Below are 12,044 nucleotides of genomic sequence, written 5' to 3'. Positions count from 1 at the left end.
TAATAAAATTAATAAATATTGTTACAATAGTGCTTTTATTTTTTCTATAAATAAATCACTAATAAATGTAGAAAAAACCTTCAAATGATGAAACTTGAACTTAGGACATGTTTGATTGATTCTTTATATAAAATTTGAGATAATATAAATTTTGACCCTTGAATTTGGTAACTAGATCCAATTTGGTACTTGAACTGAACTAGGCAATTAAATTATTTTTTATCCCTAAACTTAAAAAATATAAAAGTTTGATGATACGATACTTTGAGATTATGCCACATTAGCACTTGAAAATTGAAAATATATAAATTTTCAGGACATAGTACAATCTTAGAGTGTCACGTATAGCGTTCTAATAACTGAAACAGTGGTTGAACTTGTTAGACCACTGGTTCCTAATTTAATCGATTTGATCGGTTCAATTGCTAAACCTACAATAATTAAATAATTAATTAAAATTCATAAAATTAAAAAAAATATTAAACTTGTTTAACTATTGGTTTTTGGTTTGAGTTTTCAAATTTTACGAGTTTCAATCAATTTCTAATTTAATCGGCTCAAGTCTTTATTTGGAATAGTATATAGATGGTTCTTGGTCCAATCGGTTTGACCGACCAATATAGTCATGTCCGAAGAATACTGGTCACATCATCAAATCTTAATGAAATCTAAATTTAGGGCTCAAAATAAATTTAGACGCCAAGTTCAAGTATCAAAATTAACAGAAAAAGAAGGTAAATATGCCAAAGTGAATCTAATTACCAAGGTTAGGGCCAAAATTTATATATATTTTTTTTGTAAAATGTAAGAATTTTATTTATTTTTGAAGATAAAAGAAATTATTTTAATTAATTGAAACATGGTCACTGTCTGTATGTTTGCTCTAATAATTCCCACCTCATCACCTTACAAATCTTAAATATACATACACGTATGTACATACATATTGTAAGTAACCGTGGTTCTCTCTTTGACCTTGAGCCGCGTGATGTTGATCAACTGTCTCGTAAAATTTTAGACGGTGAACTCTCTCTTTCTCTGCAACCTATGAAAAAGAATACAGAGAGAAGAGAAATTAAAAACAGTAGTTTATTGATTTCTCTGTATTGATTCAACTCATCTGGTTTTCCAATTGATACCCCATTTTCATTCCTTGTTTCTTCTTCGATTTACTCATAAACTAACTTAGTCCCCAAAGATTAATACGTTATTTTTGTACCCATCACCCAAAGTTTCCATCTTTCCCAAAAGGAGTTTGTACCCATAGCTGATCAAATTTGATAACTTTGTTATACCCTTTTTTTATGGAATCAGATAGTATTGATTGTATGGCATCATCGGATGTGATGGATGATGATGAGATCCATCATCATCAGTTATCTTCTTCATTGTCAAAGACCCACAGCAACAATGGGAACAGCAACAACAGTACCTTGTCATCAGCTGTTCATGCAAGCACTACTAGTGTCCATGAACTCCTTGAATGCCCTGTTTGTACCAATTCTATGTACCCTCCTATTCATCAGGTTAGTCTTTTTAATTCCATTTCCCTTGATGGGTTCTTCTTTTTCTAAATTGAGAACATATTTTTGAATGCTTATGGAGTGCTTGAATGGTTTAAATCTGTTTCTTTTTCTTGGATTTTTTTCAGTCAAATTTATAGCTTATTTTTATGTGTTGGATTTGTGCTCTTTTAGGGTTAGAATTAGGACTACAGATGGGATTAGGTTGTCTTTGTATAATTGACTTTTTTTGGGGGTGTTATGTGAAGACCAATACACATATGCGTGGTTGAATTCTGTGTTTGTTTTAACGTATCAAAGAAGAAGAAGATGGTCTGATTATTGTAAATGTCGAAAATGAAACCTTTTTTTTTTTTTTTCAGTTTAGTCCAGTTGGTGTTGCCTATAGCATTAACCTATACTCATTAGAATGTCTTTTTATTATATTTGACAAAGGTTTCCAATGCTGATTCAGCCTTTCAGCTCAGGCGCAGGGAATTTGTAAACAAAGGTGATATGTTGTAGCTGTTTGTGCTGGGAAAGGTTTTAGAAAAAGTGTGGCTAAGATGGCATATTGAGAGGAAACTATTATCTTCTCATTCATTTGTAACAATCCATGAGAGTTTACTTGGATATGTTTATAAATTTGCATGATTTCACAATAAAAGCATAGAACAGTGGCTTCATCTAGAATATAAAACAATGCTGGTAAGATTGTGTTTATAAAATTAACTTAGGATTTTATAAATTTTGGGGATTGAAGCAGCAACTTTCCATTTTAGGGGGGCCAAGGCTCCTACCTGCACCCTCCTCCCTTTGCCCCTGATTGGGAGTACAATGTGCCTTATCACTACACCCAACAACTCAGTTGTTGGTGAGATGGAGTATCATTTGAGTTTAAGTGAAATCTATGAATATTTATTTCTTCTTTTTCCTTCTTATGGGTGCATTTACATATCATTAGCCTGCATGGGATAGGTAGTTGGTTAAATAAGCAGCTGAAGTATACCAATGATGCTTAAGGATCATGACAGCCTTTTCTTTGTCCCCCTTTTACGGGTTGGGTGCAGGAACTTTGGCATGTGTAGATTATGTTTATGCCCAAGTACATCTCTCTGTTGTGTATGCTGATAAACCATATTTGTATGCTTCACTCTGAAAGTGCCCCAAAAGTTGTGCCAGTTTCTCTAATTTCAAATGTCAAACGCCGTATCCTGTTTTCTGAACCATTGGTTTTTTGGCACATTAGAGTTTTCCATGCCTTTGAATGCTAGTCTTATGATAAGTGTTCTATAATTTGCTTTCACAGTGCCACAATGGGCATACTCTCTGTTCAACTTGTAAAACGAGGGTACACAATCGATGCCCCACTTGTAGACAAGAGCTCGGTGATATTAGGTGTCTAGCACTAGAGAAGGTGGCTGAATCACTTGAATTACCTTGCAAATATATGTCACTTGGATGCCCTGAGATCTTTCCCTACTATAGTAAACTCAAGCATGAGGCTCTATGCAACTTCAGGCCGTATAGTTGCCCATATGCTGGATCGGAATGTGCTGTTGTTGGTGATATTCCATTCCTTGTTACACATCTAAGGGATGACCACAAGGTGGACATGCATTCTGGATGCACGTTTAACCATCGATATGTGAAGTCTAATCCTCAAGAAGTAGAAAATGCAATATGGATGCTAACTGTAAGTACACTCAATCTTAGGTGGTAAAAGTACCATGGAGACTCTTGTATTAGGAGTGAGATTGCATTTTTCCCTCTCTACTAAAATATGGGCAAATTAGTTTCTATAAGTTAGATAAAAAAGCAATTTGGTCTTTTCTGTTAAAAATTTTATCCCTTTATACTTTTAAAAACTGGTGTGACTAACAAAATAACTCAACAAAGACACATGGTGTGCCATGTATACGTTATGTTGATGTACTAGGGCCAATTTTTAACAGTAAAAATGGATGGAATTTTAACAGAATGACCATCTTGCTATTTGATCTAACATACAAAGACTAATTTGTCCATTTTTTGAGTAAAGAGAACGTAATGCAATCCAACTTTTAGTATAGAGCCTTCTATGATACTTTTACCATTAGTAGGCATCTTTATTCTGATTAAGAATTGAACTTATTGGATGATTGATGATAATAAAAAGGGATAAATATTAAATTTATATATGAATTTTGATCTGATGTGCAATTTGATACATGAATTTTAATTTGGTGCAATTATACATATGAAACTTGAATTGTGGTTCGTATGTATACGTAAAATTTTGATTTTAATTCAGTTATACACATTTAAAGGAATGAATACATATATTTATTTTCATATTGGATTAATATAATTGTTTGTATATGCACTATATTAACGCAAAATAGTACTAATTCGATAATGTTGTCAATGATTTTGTGAAAATTGAATCAAATCAAATTATCATCTATAAAATCGCACAAAAATCAAAGTTTATATATGTCATTACACATTGGATCAAAATTCATGTATAGTTTTGATATTCATCCCTAATAAAAAAGGTCTTTTCGATAATTTATTACTTTCCCTTATATGAACATTGTCTTGACTTATGTGACTGAGTTGAGCTGTCTATATTGTGTACTTGAAAAAGTTACAGGTTTTATTCGTGGTAGCCATACCTTTCATTGGATCAGTTTGTTGTGTTCTAGTCTCTTAATAAAATGTTTTTAGATATATAGATATGTGACAAAGTAATCCTTGCTAATCTGCTTTAATGTAGATGCTGATTAATAAGCTGTTGATGTATGATAGTTGCTGGTAAAAGTACCATGGAGGTCCTTGTATTAACAATAGGATTGCATTTTGCCCCTCTACTAAAAAAATGAGCAAATTAATCAATCTAAAAGCAAACTAGTCCTTTTGTTAAAATTTTTATCCATTTCTACTATTAAAAACTAGTCTCTATATGTCATCATGCAATACACATGGCACACTATGTAAAACTGTCCGGTTAGTCCATCAATCACTTCAGTTTTTAATAGAAAAAATGGATGAAATTTTCAATTAAAATGACTAGTTTGCTCATTGATTTAACGTATAGAGATTAATTTATTCATTTTTTTAAGTAAAGGGAACAAAATACAATCTGACTCTTAATACAGGAGCCTATATGATACTTTCGTTGCCTGTTATTTGAACTTTCCCTGACTTCCCACAGTTTAGTTCAATCTTCTTAAATTTTCTTTAATGCTAAATGGTTCGAATCTTTTGTCATATATGTTTAGGTATTTCATTGTTTTGGTCAATACTTCTGTCTCCATTTTGAAGCCTTCCAGCTCGGAGTGGCTCCTGTTTACATGGCATTCCTTCGTTTCATGGGCGATGAGATTGAAGCTCGCAACTACAGTTATAGCCTAGAAGTTGGAGGGAATGGTAGGAAACTCACTTGGGAAGGCACCCCGAGAAGCATAAGAGATAGCCACCGAAAGGTTCGGGATAGCCACGATGGCCTTATTATACAGCGTAACATGGCGCTTTTCTTCTCTGGAGGGGATAGAAAAGAGTTGAAACTACGAGTAACGGGGCGGATATGGAAAGAACAACAAAACCCGGAAGGTGGTGCCTGTATACCCAACCTTTGTAGTTAAAAATGTCACCCCCATAATGTTGTTTGCTGCATCTTCCTGTAATACTAATAGCAACCTGCCATTGATGTTGAGGATTTTTGAACTCTGCATGCACATTGAAGCGTTAAGCCTTTTCTCCATTATTAACAATAAGCTTTTTAGCTGTAAAAGTATCATGGAAATTCCTATACTAAAAGTCAGATTGTAATTTAGTCCTTATACTAAAAAAAAAAGATAAATTAATCTATATATGTTAGATCAAAGAGTAAACGAGTCTTTTGTTAAAAAATTTATTCATTTTTACTATTAAAATTGGTTTTTGTACGTACTAGGAGAGATACACTTGGGATGTCATGTAGCACTATCAGATTATTCTGTCAATCATGTCAATTTTTAACTTGAAATTTTTAAAAGAAAGAGTCAATATATTCTTTGATCTAACATATATGGATTAATTTGTTATTTTTTTAATACAGAAATTTCCATGATAATTTAAGGCTGTTTAGCTTTGCTTATGGTTTAAAAACGAAGTTGTATATATATAGTAAGCATTATGCTGTAAATGATGCATTCCCATGTTTGGTTTTCTTGAAAATAAGCTGCTGATATATCAGCTAAAATGTGTGTAGTAGCCTATAGGGTTTTTTTCCTTTGATTCTTACTATGTTTGTAATTTGGTCAGCAGCCACTTGAGGAAATGATCATCTGATTACCCTTGATTCTTGATGTTTTGGTTGATCCAAAAAATGTAACATGAGAAAAAAAAAGGCCAAATTCTACATTTAACACCTCTACCATGCGAAACCACCATGCGAAACTTGTGGATTAGTACCTTTACAGCAATTTAATACGGAGGAATTATACATAATAGAAACAACATTTTGGCTTCTAAAAGAAATTGCCGAATATCATATATCAGATTCATCTTACTTGATGAAAAATGCTACGTTTATATTTGTTCCAAAATCGGATTTAACTTGATCAAAATTTGTTTTCACGAGAAAAATTGTTTTGTTTCTCTTATTTGTGCTTCGACATAAAGTAAAACCCGAACTTTACTTTTTATTTTTTGCCATGTGCCGTACATGTGCTGGCAATTTTTTTTAAGAAGCCAGAATGTCTTTTGGTAAAATAAACAATAAAAAAATTCTTTTAAAAATCAATTCAAAACAAGAATCATGGCCTAAAATTAAGAAGCCTTTTTTGTAAATGTGCCATAAGAAATAGAGAATTACATGAAAGTAGAGAAGAACAAACCATTATGTGCTTTCATAACCACCTTGCTAGGCCATTTGAGGTCCCATATATGGATGCAGAAGAATGTGGAGGCCTGTACAACATAACAAACAACTATGAACCACCATTCACTATTAGATACTCTGTACTTATAGTATGTGTGACCCAGCAATCTCATCAAGACGACAATCCATGATTTGGGATAGTTTTTTGAGAAATGCAGCTTCACTTGTGTTGGGAAGCACACTTTCCTCCGCCTCTTGTACAATTTCCTCAATCACCGATTCCTCGTTCAAGTTCTCTCTGCACATTATACTTCCAATGGCATAAGGAGTGAGCGCTCTCGCAGCACCCTTTTTGAGAAGCATGGTGGAGATGCGGAGGGTACGTGCACATTTAGGCGGTATGTCCCACCCAAGGTATTTCAAAAGTGCAATATCTTTTTCAGCATCGAGGGATTTTATGTAGTTGAGTGTCTCAGACGAGTACAATTGACGAGCTTGAGGCCAATACAGCCAGTCAAAAGTGCAATCTTCAAACTATAGAAACAGAATAAACAAATAGTTATTAGTACATTGCAAAAGACCACAAAATATATAGAACTTGAACATTGCAATTCTGTGAAAGAAAAACAACTTGTAATGACACTCATAAGGACTCCAAAAACCGAGAACGAATTAGACAGGCAGCAGCACCACTCAGCTTGTTAGCCAACAAAATATAAAATTAGCATAATTAGTGAATCAAGACAACTTTAACTAATACAAGTTCAATAACCATCTAACTGTAAATCTATTATGCGGCTCAAGTTTAAATGCATGAAGTTGAATTAAGACATATTAGTATACGGTAACTTACACTTTCAGGCAAGCAATAGCCATGATCAATTGGAATCAGCAATGTCTGCCCATCTTTATCTTTGCTCAATAAAATGTTTCCAGCATGTCTATCTGCATTAGCCAATCTTATATCCAACACCGAGATTTTATGTACTTGCTCGACCGGGAAAGACCCAGGACCCATATCCTCACAACTTCCACGGTTCTCCACAAACATCTGCAATGACCCGATCTTGGCTTTTGGTGAACCATCAGGATTGTTAAACCCATTATGCAAACACTTGACCAAAGTAGTAGGAGGGACCCCAGCAAAACCCTTCTGATCACCATATATTGTGCATCGTGGATGATCCAAAATATAAGCTGCAACTTCCCTAAACGCTCCTTCTCCAACTCTTGTACCTTTTTTCAACCCTTCACCATCTGATGACATTGGTAGTTTTCTAGGGTTGTTAATAGCTAAAGGCTCCTCATCAATAGGCTTAAAAACAGAAACAAACTTTTGACCCGATGAATCCTGCATGAAATAAGCTCCCCCAGTACCTTCCATAGACCTGATTGGATTTTTCTTGCTACATAATCCATCAAATGTGGACTTAATCATTTTGACAATCACTGAAGACAATTGAACTTTGGGATTAACAATAACAGGCTCCAATATAAAATCCCTCTCGGGAGGTTTTCTTGGTACAAACTTTCTATCAGCTTCATATTGTACTCCACCGTTTGTCTCACCAACATCATTATCTCGCTTACCTTTCGATTTTGGTGCCATGATAGACAACTCGAAATTCTTGGCAACAGGCTTAGCCCTAACTTTGGCAGATTTCCGGACCAACAAATGCAATACAGCATCATTATGCTTACATATATCATCAATAAGCCTTTGATCCTCTAATCTCTCCCCATCAAAAACAACTTCCTGCTCATCAAGATCAGTAAACCATTTCTCTCTCTTAGCAATCTGCCGTTTCACATAACCAACATCACATCCTCGTCCTCGTCGAACATGAAATGTAAATTCTTTCCCAGACAAAGTCTTAACATTAATGACCTGAAGATCGGAAAGCTTAAGAACCAAGTGTAGAACATTCCCATCGTTGACTCCATAGTCACGAACAAGGGAATTGCTCCTTGCCAATTCCCGGCCTCCACAAACCAACTTTTGATTCTTTACAACAAAACCTTTACAGGTTTGAATCCGAAGTTTCAAGGATTCAATAGAATCCGATTCCAGAATCCGCATCGGAATCATCGATCCAGAAAAAGCCAAATACACACAAATCGATTCACTTTCGCAATGACCCGATCCAGGACTTATATGACTGGGAGTAGTCAAAGGTTCATTTCGAACTGGAACGACAGCAAGACCAGCCGACGACATTTTTGACGGTGAACTGTCGAAGAACGATAGAGTTCTCAACACTCTAAAACGAGAATACTAAAAACAAATGCTTAAACTAATGTACAAATTCACAATAATTCCCCATTTCGTTTAGCAATCTAAAATACTATAATTACCCCCCAAAAAAAGAGAAAATTCCCCAATCCAGGCTCAAGGAAATAAACCCCAAGCCCGAGAAAACGAAACCCGAAGTGCCAAAAACGAAAATTTCGAATCACCAAGCTCAATTCATCTTCTTGTGTGAGATTAGGGTTTAGAGATTGAATGTACGGAAACTATGAAAATGTAGAAAAAGGGGAAAAATGAAAAAGAAAAACAGAAAATTATATAACGAAAGATGGATTCTTACCAGTGTAAGGAAGAACCGAAGAGAGGAGGAAGCAACGAAGTGAAGCTTTTAAAATCAACAGTCAAAATTTCTTATTTTAGGAGCCGATGATTATGGTGGAATTTGTTTTACCTCTATAGGTAACGCGCAAATATGTTATAGTTGAATCGACTCTTCACTAATTTTTATTCACATAATAACAAATTTAATCTTTAAACTTCCTTATTTAACAAAAATATTAAATAAAACATTAATTTTTTTTTAACGATGCTAGTACTCATGCCGACTTGACACTATTATTTTATACATCACATTAACAAATACTAATAAGGGTAAGTCCTTTATTTATAGTTGAGTTCTTCCTAAAATCGATGATACAAATTAAGCTACATTAGTCGTCGAAATTAAAATCTATCTACAATTGAAAGTTTTAAAAGATTTAAACTCTATGCAATCTTCTTTTAAGATTTACACTATTTATCCTAATAACTCTAGTTTTACTAGAATGTTTCTTTGGGCCATCAAGATTTCAAGTAAATGAACTTCTTCATAGGTGTTATGAGTCAAGTCAATTCAAGCAAGTCAAATGAGCCCGATATTTCATATGTTGACCTCCATGAGACATTTTGTATGTAGACATTTTGGATGCAATGATTATGGGTTTTGATTCACAACCTGTGACATTACGCTAAGATTGTTAACATACTTGACCAATTCTTAGCCTAACTAATTCTAGCAATTAATCCGATTTGGTTTTATAACTGTCAAAATAATGAACATTTGAAATTTTATTTTATTTTCGATTTAATTTAGTTGGTTTTTTAATGGATTTCAATTTAGGCGATGGATTTTAATATTTTTGAGTTCTAGTAAGATAAAGTAGGGGCCGCATGTGTCATTAAGTTTTGAAAACTTAATAAAAATTGTAAGCATCTGATTAAAAATTTCAGAATTTTTGAGGGGTTTAATGAGAATTTTTAAAATTTTTAGGGTTTAATTAAAATTTTTTTTAAAAATTGAGAGAATTAATGAAAATCTCTAAAACTTATAGAGCTTTAATTAAAATTTTTAAAACTTTTGTAGGTTTAAGTAAAATTCTAAAAAATTTAAGGGTCTAATTAATTTTTTTCAAAATTTTGAAAGGTTTAATGAAATTCTTTTTAAAATTTGTAAGGCCCCTCTATCTTAAAGTATTAGACCTTTTTCATGAGTTAGGCTTCCCGCCCAGGCTTCAAGACTCACCTTAAATTTGGGAGAGTTTGAATAAAAATATTAAACCTAAAAAATGGATTTGGATAAAAAAAATAGGCCCATTTAAAATATGAATTAGGCCTGGACTTAAACATTCAAGGCCCGAGCTCAACCCGACCCATTTTTATTTTATAGTACTTTATATTATTTTTTTTATATATTATGTAATTTAGAACACATTTAAAAAATAAACATATACTAAATATATAATACTACTCTAATGTAAGCATTAAAATAATGTTAAGATGACTATATAAAAATTTTTAATAAATAAAAAATGTATAAAATTATTAAATATTAAAATAATATAAAATAATTTTTTTAAAAAAATAAAAATAATATGAGCTGACCTAAAATGGGATTGGGTTAATCTTTTATAAATATGGGCCAGTTTGAACAAAATTTTAAATTACATTTCGGGTTAAGTCTAGCATGGACAAATATAAAGTATATTAATATCATGCTTAAGCTTGAACCAAATCCTACCCGACCCATAAGCACCTTTATCGAGTATATTATGCCACTAAGACGAAGGTAAGCTAGGGCGCTAAAGCTTGTGTTTTGAGATTTTTTTTTATTTATTTTATGTTTAAGTTAATTCAAAAGCATTATAATAAAGAAAGTAAAGGAAAAATATAAGAGGAACACAAGTCGGTTTAGAATAAAAAAGTAGATTAATTGACTTGTGAATTAACTGAATCGATCAAATTGATTGATTGAACTAATTTTCTCTTATTTTAATAATTTATTCAATCGAATTAATTGAATAAAAAATTGATAATATGATCGGTTCGAAAAACTTGATTTTAAAACCTTAAGAGGAATGAGGGAGGTCTCCTTTGAGGCTTGTCACTTTGGTCCAAAGTAGTTTCTTATTTATTCTCGGTTTTCATGTATCCTGACATTCTAGACTAACTTTGTACCATGATGACTGAATTCGTTGATGATTAACGACTAACATATAAATACACAATTATTATTTAATTAAATATTTAACAAAAATTATTAATCCAATCTTAGTTCAGTTAAGAAATTAAAAATAAAAAATAAAAACACATTTTTATAAAGTAGCAAACATTGCTAGGAGGATTTTTTTTATCGTTTTATATTTTAGAGTAAACTATACCTAATGTCATTAACTTATTAGTGAGTTTTCGTTCAACTTAAAAAAGTTATAAAATTGTCACTGAACTATTCAAAAATTTTTATTTAAGTCACTGAGCTATTTAGAAGGTTTTATTTAAGTCATTGGACTCTTAAATGATAACTTTAGAATAGTTTAGTAACCATTTTAGAACTTTTTGAGATTGAGTAAACAAAATGTAAATTTATTAATAGTTTAATAACTTTAGATATAATTTACCAAAAATTTATAAAAATATACTTGATGAAATTTGAGTTTTTGACACCATAATTTTCAATATCTTTAACTTCACTATTTTAACCAAATTATTTTTTTATCAATTTTTTTTATAAAATATTTATTATATAATTATTTTTTCCATTTAATATAACATAATTAGTTTTTTGTAGTCTGTTGGTAAGTATTTCATCCTACATATATAATAATAATAATAAACCATTAATCAAAGGTGGCAACTGCCAACCCAAGTCAAATGATTGAAAATTAAAGTTGACCTTTACTGAAAATATTTTCCCCCTATTTGACAAGATGACCATTTTATTTGAATAATCGAATTATTTTAAGTTTTGGGTTTCAATTGTTTTAAGTTTATTTAAATTTATGTGAATTCAAATTCAAGTTTAATGTTATTAAATAATTAACTTTTATAATTAAATCAAATTAAATTTAACTTGAATTAAAATGGATTTTCAGTCATAATCCACAGGTTGCATTAAACTATGATAACATTAAAC

At 32.0% G+C, this 12,044-nt stretch overlaps 2 protein-coding genes across 3 annotated transcripts; one reads left to right on the top strand and one right to left on the bottom strand.

Annotated features, from left to right (window-relative positions):
• Positions 1 to 943: 943 nt before the first annotated feature.
• On the top strand, positions 944 to 5,404 carry LOC107948173 (E3 ubiquitin-protein ligase SINAT3). Of its 2 annotated transcripts, XM_016882640.2 has the most exons (3): positions 944 to 1,526; positions 2,812 to 3,198; positions 4,766 to 5,404. In XM_016882640.2, the coding sequence occupies exons 1-3, from the start codon at positions 1,305 to 1,307 to the stop codon at positions 5,126 to 5,128; spliced, it is 972 nt and encodes a 323-aa protein (XP_016738129.2). In that variant the 5' UTR covers positions 944 to 1,304; the 3' UTR covers positions 5,129 to 5,404. The 2 variants fall into 2 exon arrangements, with proteins under 2 accessions (XP_016738129.2, XP_040938772.1); XM_041082838.1 differs by lacking the exon at positions 2,812 to 3,198 and having other exon boundaries at positions 957 to 1,526.
• An 866-nt stretch (positions 5,405 to 6,270) lies between these two features.
• On the bottom strand, positions 6,271 to 9,111 carry LOC107948172 (phosphatidylinositol 4-kinase gamma 4). Its single transcript, XM_016882639.2, has 3 exons — positions 8,937 to 9,111; positions 7,202 to 8,579; positions 6,271 to 6,882 (listed from the first exon to the last, which is right to left on the bottom strand). The coding sequence occupies exons 2-3, from the start codon at positions 8,564 to 8,566 to the stop codon at positions 6,493 to 6,495; spliced, it is 1,755 nt and encodes a 584-aa protein (XP_016738128.1). The 5' UTR covers positions 8,567 to 8,579; positions 8,937 to 9,111; the 3' UTR covers positions 6,271 to 6,492.
• Between the last annotated feature and the right edge of the window lie 2,933 nt (positions 9,112 to 12,044).

The sequence above is a fragment of the Gossypium hirsutum genome, chromosome A12 (genome assembly GCF_007990345.1).
Source record: "Gossypium hirsutum isolate 1008001.06 chromosome A12, Gossypium_hirsutum_v2.1, whole genome shotgun sequence".
NCBI classification, from domain to species: Eukaryota; Viridiplantae; Streptophyta; class Magnoliopsida; order Malvales; family Malvaceae; genus Gossypium; species Gossypium hirsutum.
The sequence above is the reverse complement of the archived record's forward strand: the minus strand, read 5'-3'. Positions and strand labels throughout refer to the sequence as shown.

Bases quoted from the DNA above. Each gene is read 5' to 3' on its own strand.
- LOC107948173 (XM_016882640.2), top strand. From the start codon at position 1,305: ATGGAATCAGATAGTATTGATTGTATGGCATCATCGGATGTGATGGAT. The intron at 1,527-2,811 runs GTTAGTCTTTTT...TTGCTTTCACAG, and splicing joins TGTACCCTCCTATTCATCAG to TGCCACAATGGGCATACTCT. The intron at 3,199-4,765 runs GTAAGTACACTC...ATATATGTTTAG, and splicing joins ATGCAATATGGATGCTAACT to GTATTTCATTGTTTTGGTCA.
- LOC107948172 (XM_016882639.2), bottom strand. From the start codon at position 8,566: ATGTCGTCGGCTGGTCTTGCTGTCGTTCCAGTTCGAAATGAACCTTTG. The intron at 6,883-7,201 runs GTAAGTTACCGT...CTGTTTCTATAG, and splicing joins GCTATTGCTTGCCTGAAAGT to TTTGAAGATTGCACTTTTGA.